Source organism: Alternaria atra (assembly GCF_907166805.1).
Source record: "Alternaria atra isolate CS162 genome assembly, contig: 23, whole genome shotgun sequence".
Lineage (NCBI taxonomy): Eukaryota > Fungi > Ascomycota > Dothideomycetes > Pleosporales > Pleosporaceae > Alternaria > Alternaria atra.
The window spans coordinates 1,040,415-1,065,075 of NW_025091321.1; the positions used below are offsets into that span (position 1 = coordinate 1,040,415).

Genomic DNA, 24,661 nt, shown 5'->3' on the forward strand with positions numbered 1-24,661 from the left:
ACCAGGCTCCGGACGCCAACTCCAAGACCATTTCTGAGTCTTCCGTTGCTCCTCCTCCTTCTGCAACATCAGAACTATTTTCTGGGACGACTACTTTGGTAACGGTGACGTCAACTGCATCTGGATCTGCAATGCCGACGAATACGGTTCCTACGCTGCCAGATGATATATTAGCCGGAGTGAGTAGCCATCTCGATATACTAATATTCTCTTTTTGAACCAAAGACTGAGATGTTCTGCTAGGTATATGTCTGCAACGACATCAACTGGAACGGTGCGTGCTCGCACAAGTTCACCAAACCAGGTGGTTCAGACCCTGACTGCGCGCAACTTTCTGGTCAAGAGTCATCGCTTGGGCCGGATCCGGGTTTCTTGTGCGAGTTCTTCACGTATGTTTTTAGGTCTACTTTTTCTTTTCATCTTTGCTTCCCTATATGTCCAGTTCGTGGCTAACATAAATACTTCGTCAGGAACTCATATTGTCACAAGACTCTGAGCGATGGAACGGATTTTTTGAGCTTGGCATGGCCGGGCAATGCAGATTTGAGAAACACGGAGAAGGGAGATCTGAATGATAAGTTCTTCAGCTATGTTTGCTTTAGGATTTAGAGGATGAAGTAGATGAGTGTGGCTTTTTGTAATAAGGAATCAACCAAAAGAGTAGCTGAGGCTGGCTTTGGTAGAAATGAGACACTTTCATGTGTAATGAATCCAATTCTTAACCAATACAGTTCGACTTTCATAATGACTGGGCTTTATATGCTAATGTGTTTGTGAAGAGTTGACGCAGCAAGACCAAAGTCTCCAAGATGGGTTCGCGGAACACGATGTGGTGGTACACAATTCTGAAATCTGGGAGTCACCTTCCTTCAGATGCAATTTGAGCTCAATTTATCTAAGAAGCAAAACCCCTTCAACGGTTTCTTCGGCATTCTTGGCTGCTTGTCAGGGACATGGAGAACAAGGCCGCCAAGAGCATCGTGTTATCGGCTCATCCGGAATGGTATGTGTCCTGTTCTAGATAACCACAGAAACTTGCTGAAGAGTTGGAAGCCCAATATTTGAAACAAGAAGAGGACATTCGGAAATACCGGTAAATTGACGATAGTAACAACCTTGTGTCTAGCCCTGCTCTCTGTTCCGCGGGTGGTGATGCCGACTCACATCTTCACTGCTGACTCGCCAAGCGTGTCTGCGCCTGCCCACGACCAAGACTCCTACCCCTTTACCCATCTCTTTCGAGCGCAGATCCATCTATAAAACATCGACGTTCTATTCTCTGTTCTTGAATCTTGTCTTCGGACAAAAGGACCAGAACAGCACTCGTTCGTGGAATTATGTCTCCCGCACCATTCCTACTCAAGATTAGCGCACTAGTCAGTTCGTCTGCGATCGTCATCTCAATCTTCATCTTGCCGCATGCCCACCACTATCCCCGCATCTTTCTAATCTTTATAGTTGGTAAATTCTTCTAGCGTCATGCGATCCAGTATACAGGTAGTGTTGAGCCAATTATGACGGTGCTGCATACTGTAGTGATGTAGCTGTAGAGAAAACGAGATCTTCGCTGTGAGCTTACCCCGGTTTTCTCATACAGCATCTAATATATGCCGGACCCACGATCCAGGTAGCTCCGGAACTGACTCCTCCTCACACGAAGCTAGGAACGGTCTTCCGTGTTAGATTGGAGGTTCAACCACAATGCTGTACAGCATATATATGCCCGTAGATGCAGTTCCATGATACGTAGTGCACCTGTCTACTCTCCATCAATCGTCATGAAGCTCACCATCTCTCCGTTCGTGCTATTAGCAGCTATTGATCATGTCACCGCCGAACGGTTTCTCGGACGCGTTGACCCGGATACTCGAGAACTTACGTGGCCCGGAACCGGCGTATCCTTTACCTTCACAGGCTCCTCAGCTAGCATAGGCATCGAAGCCATAACAGGTGCCAACAGTGCCGAGTTAACCATCGATGGTGTGGCGACTGTCATCTCAGACGTTAAAGGGACCTCTATCACGACACCCGCTGGCCTCCGGAACGGCAACCACACGGTCGAGTTGCGCAAACGATCAGAGGCTCTCTTTGGCACTATATCTATCGGCAATATCACCACAGACGGTACCTTCGGTCCGGACGTCTACTCTTCCCGCAAGATACAAGTAATCGGCGACTCCATAACCGTAGGCTATGGTCTCGATGGTGTTAATCCATGCGTGAACACCGCCGCCATAGAAAACAACCCCAAGACTTACGCTGCCCTGGCTGCCGACGCCTTGAATGCCGACTACGACATCATCGCCTGGAGCGGCATTGGTTTGACAAGAAACTACGTCTCACCAACTCCCGACACCAGCGACATCATGCCCCAGCGCTGGACCCGATACGGCGCTCTCGACCCATTGAACAGCTACACATTCCCCGCAAAGGCCACACCAGACGCCGTGATCATCAATCTCGGCACCAACGACTTTAGCTACCAAGCCGGCATCCGGGGTCCAATCGTCCCAGCAGAGTACACCGCCGCCATGGTCAACTTCGTCAAGACAATCAAGACACATTACCCAGACGCTACATTCTTTCTCCTGACTTCACCTATGCTCAACGATGGGTATCCTGCCCAAGATGCGCAGAAGACTACGCAGAGGGATGCACTCAACGCTGCTATTGCGCAACTTCAGAACAACACGAGCATTAGCCTGGTTGACATGCCGAGTCAAGGCTCGGATGTTGGTTGTGATTATCATCCTAATGCTGCGACACACGCTGAGGGGGCGGAGATTCTGGCCAAGGCTCTTGCTAGTGGGATGGGTTGGTGAGAGGAGAACAAGAGTAGCGCAGTGCTTTGAAGACGTAAATACTCAAGGATTAGGAAAGCATGCAAGATAGTTGTAGCTTCGACGTAATACGTTGCTCTTCTGCTGTGATGGACGTGTTGATGCTGATGCTATTGAGTAACACTACATGATGATGGTTGCAATGTATGTGTATTTCCCAAACATCTTTTCTTCACTGAATACGGCTGTATTGGTTATTCAATTCAGCAATTGAAGCCTGCATTACCTGTTCGTCTGCTGTACGTACGTAAATGACCGTGTAAGCCGATTGATGTCGAACTTCTCCTCTTACGTATAATACTTTCTTCACTGACTAGGTAGAGGAGATTAATTGCAAGACTTGGAATAAGCATCCAAGCAAGACAAAACCTACGAATATCGCCCCAAAGGAGCTTACGTAGGTAAAACGTGCATCACTGCCACAAGTACTGAGTAGGCACCCTTGGTTCTATTGGATACATCATATCTAAACGACACCAATATTTTGACCATCCGCACGACCACAATTCTAGTGATCAAGCACCAAGCGTCTCTAGCAAGAAGGTCTTTGTAATCATTCAGCTCTCAACCCTCTGAGAGCTAGTGCTTTCACATTAACAGATCCTAGGCCAACTGCCAAGCCACCGACAATACCACCTCACGATTCCCGCATCGCACACTTTACGCATGTATCAAACCAAACCACCTCTACACCCCCACCCCCTCGGTTAGTAGTCACACATCACGATTCCCGCATCGCACACTTTACGCATGTATCAAACCAAACCACCTCTACACCCCCACCCCCTCGGTTAGTAGTCACACATCACGATCTGCACTCCGCACGCCACCAAAAGCGCATCACCTTCCCAGTCCTTCCACAAACTTTGCCTATTCGGGCCGTTATCTGATATAGATCAAAACTAGACCCAAATCTTGCCTCAGGGTCCAAATCGCATGATAGAGTTTACCTTTTCGGACCGCAAGGCTGTTTGTAACACAGTACATGGACCCTTGCGCAGTTTCCAGTATTTTGAGGCGTTGCTCGTAACGAGGCATTTTTATCCGGTGGAATGGAATGTGTTGCACAGTTGCATTGCGCAATATAAACTTCGTCTTCGGACCGCTAAGATGGCGATTTACATTTTGGGGGTTTGAATGCGACTTTTTACCATTTGGAAGGAGTCATGTTCGACGAGAGGCATGGGGATTGAGTTAGCGTGCGCGCGCCTCTCGCGCCAGTCTTTCTTCCAATATTGACTTCGGCTGAGTTTGGTGGTTGATACTGAACCCTGGGGGTTTGCTCACCTGTTGGACCCTTGAAGCTTGCTTACTTGCTTGCGCACATACGATCGATCCTTGATACGAGGGCACCGACTAAGCGAACTCATGAGCCAGCTCGGGAAGCCGCAAAGTCTATTGAGGCTGCATTGAGGAGGGTTAAGGGAGTGGGGTACAGTAGCTCGTTTGGCGGCACGGCGTGCAAGTCCCCTTATGGATATCGAACGGTGCGGCAAGGATTTTATGAACACAGAAGTTTTCTTCAGCTGAGAGCCTGTACAGGAATGGAGAGTGTGTATTGGAGGTCATGTGCCTCATGAGTGCGAGAGATAGTTGACCATATAGAAGAGTATGTCGCCGCGGTCATATCCGGTCCATAGGTGCGTGTTGCGTCACCTCGCGCATTCATAGTGGACAAGATCATCTCAGATTCGCATTCTGATCTTAGGATTCATAATCTTGTGCTTGGTACAATTGCGCAATTCGGTGGTCTTGTCCTCTAACAGTTTGCGAGCTTGCAGCTAAGAGCTACAAGCTAGGAGCTACCGCATGCTCCATCATACTGTTCGGACCTGTCCTGTTCTAGACAAGTAGCGGAAGCTTGCTTGCACATAGTTCTTCAGCCACACACTAGCCATGCTGTCGCAGTGGCTGAACTTCGGCATCGGCATAGGCGGCGCCCATCAAGTCCGATATCGTGAAACCTCAAAGTTTAAAAATCCATCTTTCTCGGAGGTCCCCAGAATCGCATTTCGGCTCAACCCACGAGTTAAACTTAGCCACGCGCCGGCTCGGAGCGGAAGATCAATATGGGTTCAGCGGAAATCGTGATCTACAACATGGTGTGAGGCCTCCGAATAGCTCCGGCAGTGGTAGGATATAACTAGGAAATAAAAGCATCTTGACTCGGCAGGATCTGAAGTGATTACTCATGATGAGACTTGAGTTCCGAGAACGGGAACCACTAAGTAGCGGGAGGTGGAGTTCACGGAGTCTGCTAGGTTTTGGTTGCACGATCTTTGTCGGGGTATGCTCGCTGTGATATGTGGAGCCTCTGGAGGTGGCGGAGGCGAGCAAACTTGTCGGAGAACACTAACCCAGAGTACACAACTCCGCGAGTTCGTCGATCATCGTTCGATGTCGGTTCGCGGGCGCTGACTGTGGTTGCACTGATTGTGGCTGCATGCTTTGTCTATTACCATACAGGCCACTACGGCGCGTATGCATCGTGACACTGGACGTCCATAAGCGATATCTAGCGGTGATCAATCATCTACACATAGCACGCAGGGTACGGGTCACCGAGATCCTGTAAGCGGTGAAACGTGCTTGCGGGTGATAGCATCTAGTTTGACGATGGCATAGAGTTTGAACTGCTCCGGGCTAAAAGCAGACTAACCTGTTAGCTCGCATCACGCAACGTGACGGAGTAGACAAGTGCCTTACCATGGCCAACATGTCAAACTCGGCTGACAGCGGATTTAGTTTAGACGCACCTGCCACACGTTTTAGCGGGAGGAAGATATTATAGAAACGTGCAATTTCATTTCTGCACTTAGTGCGACACCACGTGCTGCAGCAGTGGCTTCACTACTAGTTGCATGATCTGAAAGGCGACATGCAGATCTTCATAGACTCGTGATGTCTTTCGTGTGAAGAATAGTTCATATCATGATGTTGATCCTAACGCCTATACCGCCCGTGACGCCGTTAATTCATATGCTAAAGGACTGCCGTTGGCCGAACGGTAGCGTCTCTCTTAGTCGACAGGCGCGTGCTTGAAGAGGAAACTAACACTCTCGCCGTTATGGGTACGCCTACAGGCTTCGGCAAGCTGTTTCTTGTTAGGGCAATAATCTTCGAAGGCATTATGAGTTACCCACAGTAGGACTGATGTCAATTGTCTCAATGCGATCGCACAGCTCTTTCTTGTCCTCGTGCGGTACGGTATTGGTGACGACGATCTTCTTGAGTTTACTGCCATTGAGGGCTTCGATGGCGTTACCACTCAGGATACCGTGTGTGACAATTGCGAGCGCATCCTTTGCACCCTCAGAGATCAGCACATCTGCCGCCTTGACGAGCGTTCCGCATGTGTCGGCCATGTCGTCGACCAAGATGGCCGTCTTGCCTCGTACATCTCCGACTAGCACCATTCGCGAAACTTCGTTCGGGCGTGTTCGCTCCTTGTGGATAAGGGCAAAGCCAAGGTTCAAGCCATCCGCTATCGAAGTTGCCCTGAAAATGCATTAGCACTAGCACCTTCTCGAAGCCGTGTTGCGGAGAGCAGTCCGATGCTTCAGTGTGGCACAAAGTAACACTTCAGGGTCTTGGGTTTGCATCGTTGCACGGGTGTGCACTCCCTCGCTCAGCACGAAATACTCGCGGCAGCTTTTAGCAAACATATGCATGGCGTGATCTTACCTCTTTGCACCTCCTGCATCTGGACTGACAATAACGCAGTCCTTGACGTCCAGGTTCTCGCGAATCCACCTAAGAGTGCTCGGTTCAGCGTAGAGATTGTCTACGGGCACATTGAAGAAGCCCTGAATTTGGCTGGCGTGGAGGTCCATTGTGATGACGTGGTTGCAACCGGCAGTTTGAAGCATGTTTGCCATAAGTTTTGCTGTGATTGGCGCGCGAGACTTGTCCTTCTTATCCTGGCGGGCATAAGGGAAGTTTGGGATTACAGCAGTAATGCGGCGGGCGGAAGCCGTTTTGCACGCATTAATCATGATCAGCAGCTCCATGAGCGCATCGTTGATGTCGCCTGGTGGTGTAGATTGCAGAATGAAAACTGCATTGTGGTAAGCTGAGGAACGTTGGACGCAGTGGTGCTCGCCCCCAAAGTAAGATGATGCATACCATCTTCGTCTCGGACGGACTCGCCGATAGTCACGGAAGTCTCCTGGTTTGAGTATTGAAGCACGAGAATCTTGGTGAGCTCGATTCCGAGTCTGCGACTCCGTTAGCGATGCTGGTCGAGCATGTGTGCAACAGTCGAGCGCCGTGTTTCTAGTTTCACAAAAAAAGAAGAAGATGAAGATCTAAACATGTTGCATGGCCTTGCAAGCTGAGTGGTAGCCATGTCTACTGTGTGGCAGTAGTGATAAAGGCGTGACAGTCGTCGGGCATGTGCATGCCAAGTCATAGCGTCAAAGAGCGTCAAGAGGTAAGAACTTGAACGTACCGATCAGCCACAAGAGCGGCGAGCTCAGGATAGCTGTTGCCGGTCAGTAACTTGATGCTGTTGGTAGCCATGGTGGTGAGAGTGACGGTGGGAAATATGTCGACTTCTGAAACTCGTCACGTTGTCGCCCAAAGAGTGAACTTTTTCGCGCAAAAACGCGGGCACGGGCCCGTGCGGAGAAGGACCGGAGAAAGGTGGCGCCGACACAAAGAGGCTGGACAGTCCGGCCGCGGCAGGTGCAAGCGGACCCCACCAAGTGCACTTATCTGCGGCATCTCGACCGCAGCCCACTTTCGCACCTTCGAAGAGAGCTCATCTCTGCTAAACGGCAAATATACATTCAGTCTTGGAAGTCGGATACATACCAGATGCGTGCCGTGTGTTGGGATGTGCCTTACAGTCTTCTAGTCGCCTTCTGAAACTTGACGGCGGCTGAGATCCGTGTCGACCTCGCTGGGTGTTCTAGGCGTGTCCTACATCTCCGGGCATGTCATCGACTCTCGTCGCCATGTGCCTCGCGAAACCTGCAAAAGTTGTTTCTAGTCCAATAGGGGTGAGAACATGAAAATTGATGTGATTGCTGTGCGGGTGTGCAATGTGCAGCCTCGCGTAGCACGTATAGACACCCTGGTAACCTATAGAAACGATACTTTGGGCAAGGTCCCCTCTCAAGTTCTTACCCCACCGTATCTCCGTTTCATCGGGCACCTTTCAAGATGTTGTGATGCCCCCGTTGAAACAGACTATAATGGGCATGTTATAGCAAGGATTCCAGCCTGGCCACGTGCGGTATATAGCTCAATGAAACAATTTGAGCTCTAGAGCGCACAGTTCATGTCGCGCTGAGCACTGCTTGCTCCGCTGTACTTGTGGGCAAATTATCTACTATCGTCGTGACAGTTGCCGTCGCAGCCCTTACCCAGAAGAAGAAAACTAGACACCGTACCTACCGGGGTCGTCAGTGCGATATCTCCTACCAGGTCCAAGCCGTGTGCTTGAGGCATGACGATGTCACGAACCTAGTCTCTAGGCAGGATCAGCGTCACAAGGAATATTGGAAAGAGACCGAAACATTTGGCTGGAGATGTCATTCTTGATTCATCTACCCCTGCAGGTAGTATCTAGATACATGCGTGGTGCGCCACAATAGCGCCCTGCCCTTGTCAAAACTCAAACATGAAACGCCCCCCCAGCATGGTCATCGCCAGTTTTGACATCGTGATGTAAGAGAAAATATTGATGTGCAGAAGAGTACTTGGAAGAACAGAAAGGATAGGCAAAAGCTTGGGTATAGATGCCAACGTATACGATAAAGCAGAATGTCGATGATATAATCGTCCTTTTGTGTGCACGAACGTCGAGTCGAGCCAATCCAGAAAGATAGAAGAGATATTGGTAAGAGGGGCATGTACTCAGGTCGTTATGGTACAAATAGAGAAGTCGTGAGATGTCCAGAGGTCGAAATTAATGATAGGCTGTGAAAGGCAAGGAAGAGGGTATCGAAACTGGTGAATGGAAGAAATGTTTCTCGTGAGGCACTTAGCAGGTCTGCTCGCACATCTTGCCGATAGCCTTTTCGATATCAGAGAAGAGATTCAAAACGTGACCATCGGCGTAAATTTTGATTGACTCGGTCTCTTTTCGTTGGTGTCGAGAAGGGCTGTCGATCTTTACAGGACTTCGTGGTGGTGTAGTCTCGGCTAACTGATCCCGAGCACTAGGGTTGAGAACGATAGCAGCAGCGACATGCTCAAGTAACTTTTGCCGAAGTCGTAAGCGGCGATTTTCGGCCTGCTCGAGTTTCAGGATGAATTCATCGATCGAAATGTCCAGCTCAGCTAAGGCTTCTTCTTGTTTGAGGAGTGATTCGCGTGAAAAGATGACTGTTTCTCCGCGCCTCAGATAAGCGATCATACGACCGTGCAGCTTTTGGCGGCCCGCTCGCAAGGACTTGTAAGTCTTTCGAAGGTAATCGCAGCGCTCATCAAGTGCTCTGAGTTCCTGTATCGATGTTAGCGCTGGTCGTCTGAACAAGGCTGTAAAGAGCTTACCCTTGACAATGATGCGACATCACGTTTGTGCAGAACCTCGAAGTTGCCAGCCTGATCGTATGCTTGTTTATGGAGAAGCTTCTTGTCGGCGTCACTCATACGTCTTGCAGCTTCTGATACGCGCATTCCTTCGGGCAACTTCCATGAGTCTGGGATAGCTTCGGAGCCGTCGGCCTCTGATACAGTCCTGCTGCGTTCTCTCTTACTGTTGCGTCGTTTAGGCCGGCCTCTTTCCATGATAGACGACTCTGACATGTTTCGGTTATGAGCAGATGATTGTGTTGCGATAGGATCTCTCCTCTCAGTCCGTGGCGAGCCTCGGTTCGACGCAGGCGATGATGCATAGAAAGGGTTGGTAAAGGCTGAGGGTGGAGTAGGAAGTGGAATACTACCATTGGGCGATCTTCGGAGGTCCATCGCACTTAACGGTGTGTTACCCCCTGAAGTCATCGATGCGGGCGTTGTCATCTGTGGCCGGCTTGTTTTCGAGCTCAGGATGAGTGGGGCTGGTGAAGTTTTGCGCTCAACGGCTGGTGATTTAGGTGGTACTTGTGGGCGGGTCTCTTCATCCATACTGGCGGTCTGAACCTTGAGGTAGGGCCTGGGGGTTGCACCGGGGCTAAGGATAGGAGAAAGCGGTCTTCCGGAAGCGTTGGGTAGATCAGAAGAGGAGAGGGCGTTGGTATGTTGAGTTGGGACGGGAGAAGGGCCTGTTACACAAGCCATCATTGCATCACCAAAAGGTCCTGTTCTCCAGTTTGTACCTGGGGCACTGCACGATCTCTCATGGCCAAAAGCTTCGTACGAGAGCTTGCGGAGGGGCGGCCTTCCTGGGATGGTTGCTGAAGACATTGTAAGCAATTTTTCGAACATGGTGGATGTGAGTGAAAACTTACGGGAGTCGATAGACATTTCTTGGACAGTAGTCATGGTGCTTCCAAGTTCAGGCACACTGACTTTTCTTCTTCGCGACAAGGATCCAGTTCGCTGCCAAAAAGGCAAACTGCTCTCGGGCAGCACGGCAGTATCACTAAGAGAGGTAGATGAGCGGCCAGCAGAAAGGGCAGCGAATTTGTCAGAAGATTGATTTGGCTTGGACAGTCCCACTGGGCTTTTTGCTGAAGGCCAAAGTTGGTACTTGGATGCAGCAGGCTGATGAAGGGTTGCTAGCGAAGGGCTCTTGGTGTGGGAAGAAGCACTTGGCGATTGAGAGTCTCTGGCAGCCTGAATGTCTCTGAGTGAGCGTGAACGTCGGGGCAAATGATAGTTCATTGCAATGGAGAGTGGAGCTGGGTGGCTTACCATCCTGCAGGACGTTTCTAGAGTTATATAAACAGAAGACCTGTCGGAATCGGAGCGCATGCAATTGGCAATGTGTGCCATGACGGACGTTTGAGGTTGCCGTGGCTCACTGTCTGAAGTACAAGGTTGGTGAGACTCGGGAGGCGGGCACGTCAAACATGAAGGCTTTCCCTGCATGTATGTGGTAAAAAAGACACTGCAGCGGGTTAAGTGTGGCTCACAGGCACTAGTGTTGATACCTGCAGCAACGAGGAGAGCCCCTGCAAAGGCAAAGTACCAATAACAGCAAAAGTGTCTAGGCTGTCGGGGGCGCGTCCTAGACGGGGTTGGCGGGAATTGGATGAAACGCGAGCCTAACCTCGCATGTCTGGCGATTCGTGGGGTAGGCTATATCGTCACGCAATTAATGCCTAGGGTGATCTGCACGATGTGCACAGCGGCACCACCCTTAGCATCGAGCACAGCGCATGGTTGCGACGGATGGTGCCTTTTGGTTGCAACAAGTTGATCTGCAGGATAGTGCGGAGGCGAGTAGCAGAGCAGGTGCGAAGCATCAGGTGCTCGCGTCTAGCGCAAGGTAAAGCGGACCTGATGCAGGATATCGGCCATCATCATCTATCCAGCTCAATTGCCAGGCGGTTTATCAATGCCGGTGGTTTGCACCAAAGCGGTAGGAAAGCCGGCCCACCAGGGAGAAGCAGCAAAGGGTCGCTGGCGACTGAATAATGGCCCTGGCTGCTGGTGAGGAGGCGACGAGCACCAGCGGTGGACGTGTTGTTGAGAAGAAAACATGTGCCCCGTGCTGTCGTAGTGCATTTGACTTGATGGTAGTTCAGATGAGGTTGTGCAGACGGTGCGTGCCTCTCCGCCATGCCGCAAGAACGTTGGTGAGTTCGGGGCAGGAGGGAGGAAGGTGCACCTCAGGAACAAGCAGCTGCGAAGCGAACGTTTAGAACTAGCAGGGGGCTGCCATTGGCTGCGGAAGCGGCCTCGTGGCAACCCTGGGCCGGAAACAGGGTTATCACGGCACAGCAGCAGCAGCAGCAGCAGCCGCCACGAGTCGTAAATACTACGAGCTTTTCTAGACGATGACGCTCAAAGCTTATCGCATGCGTTGGTGCGACCCTTCAGCACTGGCAAGGGCATCCGCTCCACTACTAGCACTCAACCTTCACCTCATACGAGCGGCCAAATGTCGTGAGAGAAGCGGCATATTCCACCGACAATTGCCTCCCCTGTCGACACCCAGGTTTGCACACCTTCCTAGCGAACACTCGAGACGAAGACGATCATGTTTAGTCGTCGTTCCCCTCCGATCACTTCCACCGTCATCTCAAAGAGAATCGGGCAAATAAACCCACCATGTCCCACACAGCAGCTATAGGCGAGGTCCAGTCTTATAGCCGTCGTCCGTCACTTAATTGCATACGACAGCTGCCCAAAGATTCAGTTAGTCGAAGAAAACATGGCAGAGTCTCTCGTGTGGCGTGTGTGCCTCGTGTTAATACCGGACTGTTGCTAGTTCGGTCGCTACATTGTCACTTGCCAACTGCCCTCGACGGTTGCGTGGGATCAAGAGAGGTCCAAGCTGCCCGTGGGTCCTCGACGCTGTCTCTCCATCTATAAACTTTGCACTATGCTGGTGCCCATGCCTAGCTCTTCCTTTTCCATACGCGAACAGCGTCTTGACTTGCTTCTGCTATGCCGACGCCGGCGCCATCACGAGTGCGAATCTGAAAGAACCGCCCTACGACTTCTGCCTGCGATTGCCGTCCGTTGTGGGCCGCTTCCAACTTCTTGATACCACTTGCGTAGAGCCGCATCTGCCTCTTTCCCCCGAGCCTTGTACGCCGTTTCACTCTACTATCCGTGCGGTGGCTATTTATCACCCACCCTAGCCGAGCGTTGGACCCCCACGAAACATCATGCAAAGACATTTGTGCCCATCTTCCTTCGCATCTGGCGTTCGAGACGATAGCGACGTTGCGGTTTCCAACAGCAAAGCTTCATCACGTCGATATGCATGCAACTATCACTAGGTACGTTGCGCTACACAATTTCGGCTTTCCGCTCCGCTCGCATGCAAGTGCGTTCCGACTTCACGCCAAGCGACGTAATGAACGGGCTAGTGTCAGCAAGGGATTGCTGCATGAGAGCCACCAACTTTTTCGCAGAGTCATTATCATCCGATTTGCACCACATGCGGTTACATTCTTACCTGTTCCTTATCAAAAGCAACTTTTGTGTGCGGTTCATCTTGCTGCTCAAACTTCCGCCTGGACCATCTTCTCCGAAAGGGGATATCTTGGCTGCATCCCAGCATGGCTCTTGACCGTTCGGGGTGGAGACTGCGTCTGGTCACATTCGGTCGGGTTCGCAGGCAATGAACGATGCTCATCATGCAACAATTGTTGGTCCAAAACAGCTAGATTGTCTCGCGCAACAGCACCAACTGGAGTAGATGGATTTACATCGCTATGCATACGAAAATCGTATCATTCTCCAAAACTGCTGCGTCACGTCGAAAACACATGCACACGCATTTGTTTTGATGGACATGTGCCGGTTCCGATTGTTTCGAGAGAGCGCCACTCCATCATCCAAGGCGCGGGAGTCGGCACGCGTCGGTTAATCCCCAAAGAAAATTACAAGGCCTGTTTCTGTTCGAACATGTTATGGAGACTGTCCGTCATAGCCTTGCTATATTGCGCCGAACGCAGTTGTCATTTTGAGTCATTCCATGACCAAACCCGCCGCGAGTTGTACCGCAACCGAGCTACTAATTGGACATACGCAGCGCATCGTGGTAGTAATCAGTGGCTTATTGCTACTGCGGATCCTCATTACGATCACCTCCGACATACACGTTGAACAACGCGGGCATTTTGCATTATCAAGCAAGAAACATCTCTATTCCAATGTCGCTTCTGTCATGAAGTGATTTTGATGCGCATATGGCCCCACTCAAATCAGACACTTAGCAGCCGCAAAAACACATCAAACATACACAGCTCGGAGCAGGTTTGTACCATGTCTAAGCGGGTCAACTGGATCGACCATCACCATGTATTAGGACTCAATTACCTGGGTCCCAATTACTTTCACTGAACGTATCGTAATTTCGGGTGATATGACAAAAGACGTCTGGGTAATAAGACTATCTGGTAGGGCAAAGCTGGATAGCTTGTCTCTCATGCTGATACTCAGATTCTCAGACGTTATATTCTTGCAACGGATTGTTACCTCCCATTGATTACAGATACAGACACCACACCCCTGACACGAAAAGGTAAACATCGACCCCTTACCGTTGCTCAACACTCAACAACATACATTCCCTCTAGTGGTCATTCACCAACGATGTCTCCTTCTTATGCATGAGCCATCCTTCTCGGCTATCTTCATGTTTGCGGGGAACCCATGTCGATGGGTGTATAAGCCTCTGCTACGACCATCCATGCGTGAGACGAAATCCTGGTGTTGGGTTACCATTTCGACCGCGAACATAGCTCGATCGCCGAGCTCCCGCAATAGTCACTCGGCAATGCTACATTGAACAGCAAATGCAATACGCCACTCGCTGCGAGTTCGGTAGTTGATTGTTTGGATCGGGTATTGGCATGTATTGACATCACATAAGAAAACCTCGTTGTCATATCATAATCATTTATACATCTCTTATAGCATGTGATGTTTGCGAACAGAGTTCAATAACACTGTCAACATCCATTTACGTTCTTTGAACACGATGCTGAGACGAGGAAGGGATTCCCAAGAAGAGCATAGCCACACAGCAAGAAAGGAAATTCGCGAAATCGACGATGTAGAAAGCAAAGTAGAGCTAAAAGCTGCTTAGCATGCCAAAGCACAGGCAAGCTTTCAAGAATAAAACTTCTCGAAGACGCGTAGAAGCCTGAGGCGCAAAAGTAACAGGAAAATGGCGCACGCCGTACTGCACCCGCCACACCTTCCACTGCGCGAGCGACCGCTATGACATAAAAAAGCCTACCACATTAAGATTCAGACGACCCTTCTTTCTTTCTCCGGAGTATCCTCCTAGCACCTTGGAACGGCAGCTAGAAGCTTCATTCCGCGCATCTTCTAGCTTCGGGATTCGGAATTTAAGAATCTCGCTGGTCAGCAAGCTAAACTTACACCAAACCTGCGCCAAACTTAGATGCAAAAGATAAGATGTCGTCTTCAGATCGTTGAGCTAGTCTAGCTAGCGATGTGTTCGTCCCTAGGGGAGTAGGCAAGCCGTGTGAGCCGTGGCAATTATGGTTTGGCTACTGGAAATCCCGCAGCTAACTGCAGGCGACGATTCGTAGGTGCATGTGTAATTTTGAACGGCGCATCCCGTGTCGAATCTGGTGTTGTTGGATTGAAGGGTTGAACAGGGTCCTTTGCCCCACCAGCTTGCAGTCTGCAGACACGCTGGACTTGATCACTGCAAACTATATCGCCTCCCGCATATTGGGCGAGCACCTCACGAGACACGCATTTGCTGACGTGATACTATTTTTGCCCCCATTATCAACATCAGGCGTAGTGTTGGCGTTGTTAAACGTTGATGCGCAAAAAGACGCTTCGTGTGTGGAAACAGGATTTTCCTGCACGGTACTTGCGTGTCCTGCTTTTTTCCTTCTTAACCGGAATATGCGGGGTGCCGTGCAAGAGGCTTGCACACAGAGGAAACGGGGTTGTAGAGGGTAGGTACCGAGTATGGGACCCAACAGTACCGATTACCAGACAAATCAATTGTAATAATAGATGTCATTATAGCAGAGTTGCGAAGGGGTTACATATTTCTACACAGCTATTGTACATCGTGAGATTTGGAGACACGACTAAGAAGACGCAAGCATGCAACCGTCGCCCGCTCCTTCGCTTTGCATGTCAGGCATTCCGCACGGCAGATGAAATCGTGTTTAAGGTTCCAAGGATGTGAACATTGTGCATATTCTTGCCACCAAAAAACCACCTCATGCAGTGGACATTGCCGTGAGGAGCCAAAGGATCGATAGCCGACATTAGGACCCTCTCTTGCACACACCTACACATCCGGCAGTCGTCCGTTCCCTCCGTTCCGTTCTTTTACACACCCATACACTCACTCCACCAGGAACTCCACGTTCCGATCCAGATCGTAGAATCCCATGGTCGCCGCCATCCCTACCTTTCACGTGGCCGTGCTGCTTTCATGCCATCTCCTATCCTTTCTTCTTTTACATCGGCGAGCTCCTTCCCGCACCGTTTTCTACCACAAAACAAACATTTCAGCTGCTCCGCCATCCTGGCCAGTAAACCTCAAACTCGTACCGTATTCCCCGTAACAGTCCTCCACAACCGACACTATCTTAGCTCAACGCCCAGCCTCTCCACAAGTAAGCCCCTCAGCCGCTCATGCAGCTCGTTAGTCTCCTCGTTCGTAAGTGTGCGTTCCAAGCTGCGGTAGTTGATGCGGTAGCACATGCTCTTGCGCCCAGTCTTGGGATGCACGAATTCATCCGTTAGGCGCACATCTTCCACAAGATCACCGCAGACTTCTCGCGCGATTTCCATCACGTCGTTCTCGTGGAAGATGGAGGACGGTGGCGCGGGAGCCGCTGGTGGGATTGGTGCACCAGTTGGTGCTGATGGATTCGAGGATTGCGTGGAGGATGCTATGGGCGAGTTGTTTGACATACCTCCTGCAGGCGGATGAATGGCTGCGGCTCCACCAGCAGCGTTCGAGCTACTCCTCAACCAGAAGCTTACGTCCTTGAAACATGCAGGGTGTTTGCTAAAAGGCACGAAGCGGCGAATGGCTTTCTGCTCGCTGAACTGTGATAAGAACCGATTGTCCTTTGACCAAAACAGGCGTATATCCGGGATGGAGTAGAGCAGCATAGCGATGCGTTCTAGACCTATGCCGAAAGCCCAGCCTATGCGGTTGGGGACCGAGGCATTATTTAATATGGGTTGTGAGACGATGCCACAACCGAGGACTTCGAGCCAATCGCCTTGCCAAAAGACTTCGAGCTCCCACGAAGGCGAAGTGAAGGGAAAGTAGGCTTCCACCCATCGTACCTTTAGTGGCTCATCTGGTGATTCTGTGTCTGTAGCACCCTTTGCAGCGTTGAAAATCGTGACTACCATGTCTTCGAGACTGCGTTTCAGATGTGCTGCCATGGCTTCAGCCTCTTCTGCTGAATGGCCTGCTTGAAGGGGGTTACGTTCAGCATGGAAAGGCGGATTCGGGTCTTCAACCGCAACATTGTGCTTGGGAATCTTGTCCACATCATCCCAAATGATTTGCGCCAGTGTCTTGCCTTCTCTTTCTGCTTGCTGACGATCCCAAGTTCGTGCTCCCTCCATCTGATGGAAAACGGGATAATGACTTCTATCGATGGCATCTCGTCGGTATACATCGGCACTGATAAGATACCCCTCGCTCTCGTTGTTGCGAAATGTGTCGGCTTGATGTGCTGAGGTGTGTGTTCGTAGTACGGTGCCCTTGTTCACGTAGTAGGTATCCGTCCTACTGCGACCTATGTGGTCTAATGGAAAGCCAAGTGAGTCGAAGTTTTGTCCAGTGGTAACGATAGGAAAGAGATCATTGTGGGTCTTGTAACCTGGAAACCGTGACTCGATGAGTTTCCGTGTGATAGTCAAAGGGTGATCTGGTTGCAGATGTAGGCGTCTCGATATAGCGGCAAGGATGGTTGAGGGTGTATTCATCCATTCGTCGGTTTGATATGTTCGTCCTTCTATCTTGATCTCTTTTGGGAATGCTCCTGCTCATACTTAGATTCTATATCGTAAACCTTTCCGATACAGGCTGAGTACGACCACGATGAGTAAAGGTAGCGACATCGTTGATCTGATAGGTCCCGAACCTTGATCAATGGGCGTGACTATAGTTGATTCGGTACAAAAAGCTAGGAGCCGCATCACATGATGGCAAACTCACCTGAAGAATTGTGCCTCACCGCATGACTGCACGGCCAAGGCGAAACTGAGCTCCGTGGTATCCGCAACAAGGCATTTCGACCAAATTGACGGCAAAGAGCCGTAGAGGAAAGTGGTATCCGCATCTTCGATGGTGATATACGCCCTTACCATCACGTTCACAAAACCGCACGCGACGCCAAGCCCAGCCCGCCAGCCCCGAGCTTAAATCCGGAAGCAGCACGTTTTGCCGATGACGTCCGCTTGCCGAATTCTCGGTCCCTCAACTACCACCGACGCTCTACAAGCTTCCTGACTTTTAAGGCGATAGCTTCCCTGCCCCTGCCAGCTACACATGCTGTCGCTGCGTAGCTATTCACCTTCAACATGGCGGACGTCACTAAGAAAGTGAGCGTGCCTGAGTTACGGAAGAGCGAGGATGTGAAGCCTATCAGGAAGACGCCGATACATTATCCATTTTGGTTTGGTGGAAGCGCAAGTTGTTTTGCGACTTTCTTTACGCATCCCCTGGATCTTGGTAGGCTTTCCACAGCTATGCGCGTAACATTGGACATTTGGCTAACATTTTGAACAGTTAAGGTAGCTTCTTCAACTGTCGCATGCGCCAATTCATACATACTCACAAACTCAGGTCCGGTTACAAACACAAGCGACGACTGGAGTACGGTTGAATATGATGCAAATGTTTGGTCATGTCATTAAGACGGATGGTGCATTGGGACTGTACAAAGGCGTACGTTGACTTACGTCCAATTTCACATGCTTCCATCTAATGCGACACCAGATATCCGCAGCCCAGCTTCGCCAAGGGACCTACAGTATGACACGCTTCGGTGTCTACGAAGCCCTCAAAGAACGTATGACTACCGCCGACACAAAACCCTCGTTCCTCACGCTTGTCGGCATGGCCTCCATATCGGGCTTCCTCGGAGGCTTCGCTGGTAACCCAGGAGATATTTTGAACGTACGAATGCAACACGATGCAGCGTTACCGAAGGAAAAGCGACGAGGTTATAAGAATGCGATCGATGGGATAATACGAATGTCGCGGGAAGAAGGTGTAGCAAGTCTGTGGAAAGGCGTCTGGCCCAACTCGTCAAGAGCTGTGCTCATGACTGTGGGTCAACTGGCAACTTATGACGGATTCAAGCGCGTGCTGCTAAACTATACGCCGCTGCAAGATAACCTCGCAACACACTTCTCCGCATCGTTCTTGGCAGGATTCGTAGCTACAACGATATGCTCGCCGGTAGATGTCATCAAAACTAAAGTCATGAGCTCCAGTGATAATGTTGGACTCATAAAGACCGTTTCAGATACTATGAGAGCAGAAGGATTCCGTTGGATGTTCAAGGGCTGGGTACCGAGCTTCATTCGCGTTGGACCGCATACCGTGCTCACGTTCTTGTTTTTGGAGCAACACAAGAAAGTCTACCGGCAATTGACGAAGCTGGAGTAGGCAAAAGGGGTTCAGCATAGATACGCATGTATTTTATGCAATCTCGGGGTATGCGACGAGACGAATGATACCATATGGGCGGGCGTTTGGCGATGACAGCATTTTGCGGCGCGACATCATAGACTACGATCCGATGCATCGGTCAGTTTGCAAATACATACGATCTATTCGTATTCGTCCGAAACTTTCAGCTCGAAACAAGAACGCATCCCCGCAGCAGTGTTTCTTGGCGCGTTGTTGTGCCTCATAGATGCAAATCAACCAAATGAAGCTTTCTTAGACGTCAACATCTCGCCACTCGGAACGAACCCGAAAGTCAGGGAGAGTACGTTTTAGGAGACTGGTGACGTACGCCTTCAGACAGACCGAGTTTATAGTGGGTCATGTGTTCTCTACTACGGCCGTTGTGGGTGAATTGATTTACGGCCGTAGAAAGTGTAGTACGGCGGCAGAACCGCAGCCCGGCTAAGACTTTGTCGCTGTGCATCTACCTTGCCAACAACGCGACACAAACCCACAACCATGCGCATCTGCTTCATAAGAGGCTATATTCAATCTATGATCCTGGTGGACACTGCGTTTTATGTATAAACAACTCATGAATCATGATTAGTCGAGACAAGACAATGGAAATTATCATCTGACAAGGCGGGGAATAACGTTAAGTTCTCCGAGTGCCGCAGTCAAGGTTATATGGGAGTATTCCTTCTACTTACAAGGCGGTGTTCGCATCCACGAATTGACATCATACATTTACAATTGACATACTTCCACTAGGATTCAAACATTCAAACCCATGACGGCTATCGACATCACCCTCTACTCAGCCTGCGCTGTAACATTCGTACTTGTGAGGCTTCCCAATTACTCCGGTTGAATATTAACTGACATGTTTAAAGGTTTCACAGATCATCTATCGACTTTACTTCCACCCGTTAGCTAAATACCCAGGGCCCTTTCTAGCAAGATGCACGTCTTGGTACGGGGCGTACCAATCATACACCGGAAACATTCATCTAGACGTCCAAAGGTGTCATGAGAAATACGGTAAGTCACAAAGCATATGGTTGCATGTTCGGAATATTGACATACCATAGGCAATGTCGTACGCTACAAGCCAAATGGTCTCATTGTCAACACTGTCGAAGGACTACAAGGTATGTCACTAAGCAAAGCCGAAGTATGATGCATCTGATCGTCTTAGACATATACATGCACCCTTCCAAGACACAGAAGGCACGAGGTTACATTGGCTTCAGGAACGGCGAGCCAGAAGTCAGCATCATCAACGCGCTTGACCGAGAGGAGCACGCGCCAAGGAAGAAGATGTTGAGCCGGGCTTTCTCTACTGCTGCTTTAAAGAAGTATGAACCCGTGATCTACAAAACAGCCAAAGTATTCGGCGACACTCTCCTCGCGAATCCTGAATCTGGCGAGAAAGCAGGATCTTGGGGTCCTGGTCTGAACATTGGCCACATGAGTATGTTGAAAGACTTACTAAGGATCGTGACTCTAACATGAATAGGCTCATATTTCACTTTCGATATCATGTCGAACATCGTCTTCTGTAAGTGTCCCTATACGAACTGCATGTGAGACATACACTGACTTCGTACACCTACATTTAGACAGCCCACAAAACATGATGACCGAAACCCATGCTCGACCCATCCTTGAATCAATTGACAGCACCATGTTGATGGCCGGTATGGAAGTGATACAGCCACGACTGGTCGACTACCGGAACCTAAGAATTCGTCTCCTACCAAATCTCACAAAGAAGATTTTGGAACTTAGAGAACGGGTTTTGCCACTTGTAATGGGTAGAGTAGAACTAGAGCAGAAGCAGCACGTGGACGATATCTTCGGAGACCTGATTGGGCAACAAGACAAAGAAGGCTCAGGACTTACTAACGCGGAGCTCATGGCTGATGCATTAGTCATGGTAATCGCAGGTAAGAGGAACAAGCCTCACTGTGCTCTCACTGCTTCATCATAATAACAACAACAGGTACCGATACGTCTTCCGTCGCCATCTCTGGTTTCTTCTTCTACCTCGCACGCTATCCAGAAGCCTACAAGCGATTAGCTGCTGAGATTAGATCAACCTTCTCGAGCCTCGAGGAAATCGCGCCGGGTCCAAAATTGACGAGCTGCTCATACCTCTTGGCTTGTATCGACGAAGCGCTGCGACTCGCCCCTCCAGTAGCCGCTCCTCTGTGGAAGGAGATGAGGATGCAAGAGTCGATAGCTGGGCACGTCCTTTTGAAGGGAATGGATGTGGCAACCTGCTGTTATGCCATTCAACGCAACCCAGCCTACTTCCCGAACCCCAATGAGTTCATTCCCGAACGATGGCTGCCAGAGAACCAGAGCGAGGAGGCGCTCAAGCTGGCAAAGAGAGCATTTATACCTTTTTCGCTGGGATCCCGGGGTTGTCTGGGTAAGAGCATCGCTTATATGGAGCTTACTACCGCGCTAGCTCAGATCATGTTCCGAGCGGACTGGAAGAGTGCTGCAGGACCTTTGGGTAAAGTCGGAGAGACACGGGTTGGGGCTGAGGGAAGTGTGAGTTTTGAGCTCAAGGGACATTTCACGAGCGAGAAGAATGGCCCGTACATTCAGTTTGTTCCTCGCCAGCCTGACCAGCAGGTGGTGGCTTAGACGCCAAGAGCCCTCTAGGGCATACAGTGTGTATGTGCTGAAGGGTTTGTGGAAGGGCTAGCGGGAGTAGCAAAATGGGTTTCTTGTGTACTTGAGGAGTATTTAATGCGTTAATTAGGACGTGCAACACTGTCTTATGCGGATAGGACGACCAATCGATCTTGTTACGATGCGACAAGATTGTAATTGTAGAAATGCAGGCTAAAGCAGTTCTTCTGCTCTGCGCAAAACATCATAACGTCTCATCTCCGCGACCTCGATCTCACACCTCCAATAAGCTCGAATCACTCTCCTACATTGCCTCCCACTTTGCACATACTAGTTCCAGAACTCGATCCATACCTTCGTCCAGTTCAAGCGACAATGCACGGATACCCGCGTCCTTCATGTTCGTGAACACCCTCTCAATCTCTGACTCTTCCTTCTCATGTTCATTCATAGCCTTGTATCTTTGGACGAAGGCGGCGCTTAACGAGCCTTAAGTTTCTCTCTCGGCCATCCATTCTTTCGAGGCATTGTGCCTCTTGCTTTCGACCTTGACCACAAATGATTCTTCCGGCATCCAAGGCATGTGTCCCTTGTGCTTACTGCTTTCCATAAAAGTATTCCACTGGTAAACGCTAGCAGGGAAACAACTGAGAAGTGCAGGCTTCCATGTAAGATCCCTATCCGATCTCGGGAACAATTCTCTGACGATGGCGTTGTCTTCGCCCTTCGTATCTATTTGCTCAAGACCTTTTATCTTGCTTGAAATAACAAGTTTTTCGCATATCACATCGACCATAGTGTTGTGCATACCGATCATGAAAATGAGAGAGGGTCGCGGTTGGGGCTTGACGCTTGAAATTGTGGAGGCCATTGGTGATAATCGGAAGAGTGCAGGTAACGGTCTTGGTAGGAAATACATCGATCGTGAAACAGAGACTGGTCATATGCACCCAGCAGGTCATAATTGCTTCGCTGCGTTTGCCACGCGCACGAGCAAGCTCCCCAAAGAACATCACACTTAGAAAAGCACAACCGGTTTGACCATAGAGCGTGTTCTCTAAGTAGTAGTGATGGAGCGACGTAATGCGCGGTGCGCTGAAAGACTAAAGCTGTACAACAGATTTAAGGCACCGCAAATAGGAAGAAGTCCGACAGAATGCCAGTCGCTGTATACAAAGTGTAAAAGGCCAAGAACATTGCTTGCAAGCAAAATCTAGTACTCAAAGAAAAGGCCTTAACCCTTGCTCTAGTGTAACATGTGTAGAAGCGTGTACGGGAACCACATAACAGGAGTATATAGGAATGATCGAGTCGTCATGTTCAGCATGATCAAGATGAATTGACAATACGTGTTTGTCAATCAACCAACGTGCAAGCACAAGGTACCTGTAAGGGTTCGAGCGAGGTGTCGAATGCGAAGGTTGTGGAGCGGTCGTGAAGTGATGCAATTGTTTATTGAGACAACTGCCTTAAGCAGTCAGTGGTATGAGAAGCGCCTATTCCCTAGAATGCCCGAAGTTTTCATTCAGATACAGGAGCCCACACCGTTATTTTCGTGCCGACGCCAATGTAATCATTCCACGACCCAATCATGAATTCATGAGAACTCTCTAGTGCTTCATGGAAGACGCCCTCCTCTTGCGGGCCTCGTCGTGTGCGGCCTTGGCGTCGTTGATGCGCTTGGAAAGGATCTGAGCGTACTCGTTCTGTATTGTCATTAGCCAGTATTCTGTTTGTCATAGTATTGGATTAACGTACGGCAGCATCCTTGGAAGCCTCCGCGCGACGGCGCTTGAGTGCCAGCCTGTGACGCTTGTGCTGGAGACGCTGGGGAGTAACAAGACGCTGGATCTTGGGGGCTTTGGTGTAGGGCTTTGCGCCCTCCTTCTTGGGCTGGACCTCACGGCGGATGACGAACTTGCGAACCTACACATGCAATGATTAGTCTTCAAACCTTGAAACTTTCTAGCTCACTTCTTGTTGCTCAGACTCAATGCGCTGCTTGTAGCAGGACGAGCGAGACTCAATCCGCCATGCGAAGCAGGATTGGCGAAGAAGCTATGAGGTAACTCACATCATCTTCCTTGCTGAGACCGAAGAAGCGGCGGATCTTGGTGGCACGCTTGGGACCGAGGCGCTTGGGGTGGACAATGTCGGTCAGGCCGGGGATGTCCTCGTCACCCTTCTTGACGATGCTGAGAGCAAGGACGGAGAGGTCCATGCCGACGATGCAACCACGGACGGACTTCCTCTTGCGCTCACCAGTGCGGCGAGGGCGGTAGCAGGAGTGGCCCTCAGCGAGGAGAAGGCGGACACGGGTTGGGTGCATGACACCCTGCTTCATTGGGAAACCTTGCTTGTCGTTACCGCCGGTGATCCTGACGATGTATCCCTTGAACTCGTCGCCGATGCTGTCGGCGGGGACTTCTTGACCCATGCGGCGGTCCATGAAGACGCGGAGCTTGCGCTCATCGTCGACCTCGATCAACTTCTGGGTTCCATTGTTGGGGTAGGAGATGTTGAGCTTCATCTTGACTGCGGCGTCTCGACGGCGTGTGGAAGCTGCAACGTTAGTAGATTGTCGTGGTGTTGTAGGGTCGTCGACTCGAAATTATCAAAATGGCCCTTCGCTTAAAGTGAGTGGTGCGCGCTAATCGGGTTTTGGCCTGTCACGTGCTAGCGCGACTCTCAGGTACGGCAATCGCGATCACCAAACTTTGCACGACTTTATCAAGGCATGTGGGGTAACACTCGCATCCTCATGCTTTGGTCATCTAAAGCCTGCTAGATCCTTAGATCTGCTTCTGCAGCAAGACATACCCGGATGCATCCTGCGCAGGCACACGATCAGTTTACAGCGACGAACACGGCTATGGAGACTTGGACACCCATCTAGTGCATCTATTGCCTCGGTCTTTTCAGGTTGCAGTATCACACGAGTATTTTGGGACGACTA

General features: G+C 50.2%; 7 protein-coding genes across 7 annotated transcripts; 3 read left to right on the top strand and 4 right to left on the bottom strand.

The window, feature by feature from the left end:
- Positions 1-131: 131 nt before the first annotated feature.
- On the top strand, positions 132-2,822 carry ALTATR162_LOCUS3927 (uncharacterized protein; the record flags this gene model as incomplete). Its single annotated transcript, XM_043311537.1, has 3 exons — positions 132-179; positions 244-389; positions 1,751-2,822. The coding sequence occupies 3 exons, from the start codon at positions 132-134 to the stop codon at positions 2,820-2,822; spliced, it is 1,266 nt and encodes a 421-aa protein (XP_043167472.1).
- A 3,037-nt stretch (positions 2,823-5,859) lies between these two features.
- ALTATR162_LOCUS3928 (uncharacterized protein) lies at positions 5,860-7,361 on the bottom strand (the record flags this gene model as incomplete). The annotated part of the gene is made up of 5 exons (XM_043311538.1): positions 5,860-5,934; positions 5,984-6,338; positions 6,525-6,897; positions 6,966-7,057; positions 7,291-7,361. 5 exons carry the CDS (start codon positions 7,359-7,361, stop codon positions 5,860-5,862), a joined length of 966 nt encoding a protein of 321 aa, XP_043167473.1.
- A 1,468-nt stretch (positions 7,362-8,829) lies between these two features.
- Positions 8,830-10,271, bottom strand: ALTATR162_LOCUS3929 (uncharacterized protein; the record flags this gene model as incomplete). The annotated part of the gene is made up of 3 exons (XM_043311539.1): positions 8,830-9,291; positions 9,342-10,183; positions 10,238-10,271. The coding sequence occupies 3 exons, from the start codon at positions 10,269-10,271 to the stop codon at positions 8,830-8,832; spliced, it is 1,338 nt and encodes a 445-aa protein (XP_043167474.1).
- A 5,724-nt stretch (positions 10,272-15,995) lies between these two features.
- On the bottom strand, positions 15,996-17,363 carry ALTATR162_LOCUS3930 (uncharacterized protein; the record flags this gene model as incomplete). Its single annotated transcript, XM_043311540.1, has 1 exon — positions 15,996-17,363. The coding sequence occupies one exon, from the start codon at positions 17,361-17,363 to the stop codon at positions 15,996-15,998; it is 1,368 nt and encodes a 455-aa protein (XP_043167475.1).
- Positions 17,364-17,960: 597 nt separating this feature from the next.
- Positions 17,961-19,053, top strand: ALTATR162_LOCUS3931 (uncharacterized protein; the record flags this gene model as incomplete). The annotated part of the gene is made up of 4 exons (XM_043311541.1): positions 17,961-18,111; positions 18,169-18,188; positions 18,226-18,327; positions 18,379-19,053. 4 exons carry the CDS (start codon positions 17,961-17,963, stop codon positions 19,051-19,053), a joined length of 948 nt encoding a protein of 315 aa, XP_043167476.1.
- A 796-nt stretch (positions 19,054-19,849) lies between these two features.
- ALTATR162_LOCUS3932 (uncharacterized protein) lies at positions 19,850-21,717 on the top strand (the record flags this gene model as incomplete). The annotated part of the gene is made up of 7 exons (XM_043311542.1): positions 19,850-19,903; positions 19,953-20,100; positions 20,151-20,210; positions 20,258-20,533; positions 20,579-20,620; positions 20,682-21,008; positions 21,065-21,717. The coding sequence occupies 7 exons, from the start codon at positions 19,850-19,852 to the stop codon at positions 21,715-21,717; spliced, it is 1,560 nt and encodes a 519-aa protein (XP_043167477.1).
- A 1,598-nt stretch (positions 21,718-23,315) lies between these two features.
- ALTATR162_LOCUS3933 (uncharacterized protein) lies at positions 23,316-24,235 on the bottom strand (the record flags this gene model as incomplete). The annotated part of the gene is made up of 3 exons (XM_043311543.1): positions 23,316-23,411; positions 23,464-23,631; positions 23,780-24,235. The coding sequence occupies 3 exons, from the start codon at positions 24,233-24,235 to the stop codon at positions 23,316-23,318; spliced, it is 720 nt and encodes a 239-aa protein (XP_043167478.1).
- Positions 24,236-24,661: the final 426 nt, after the last annotated feature.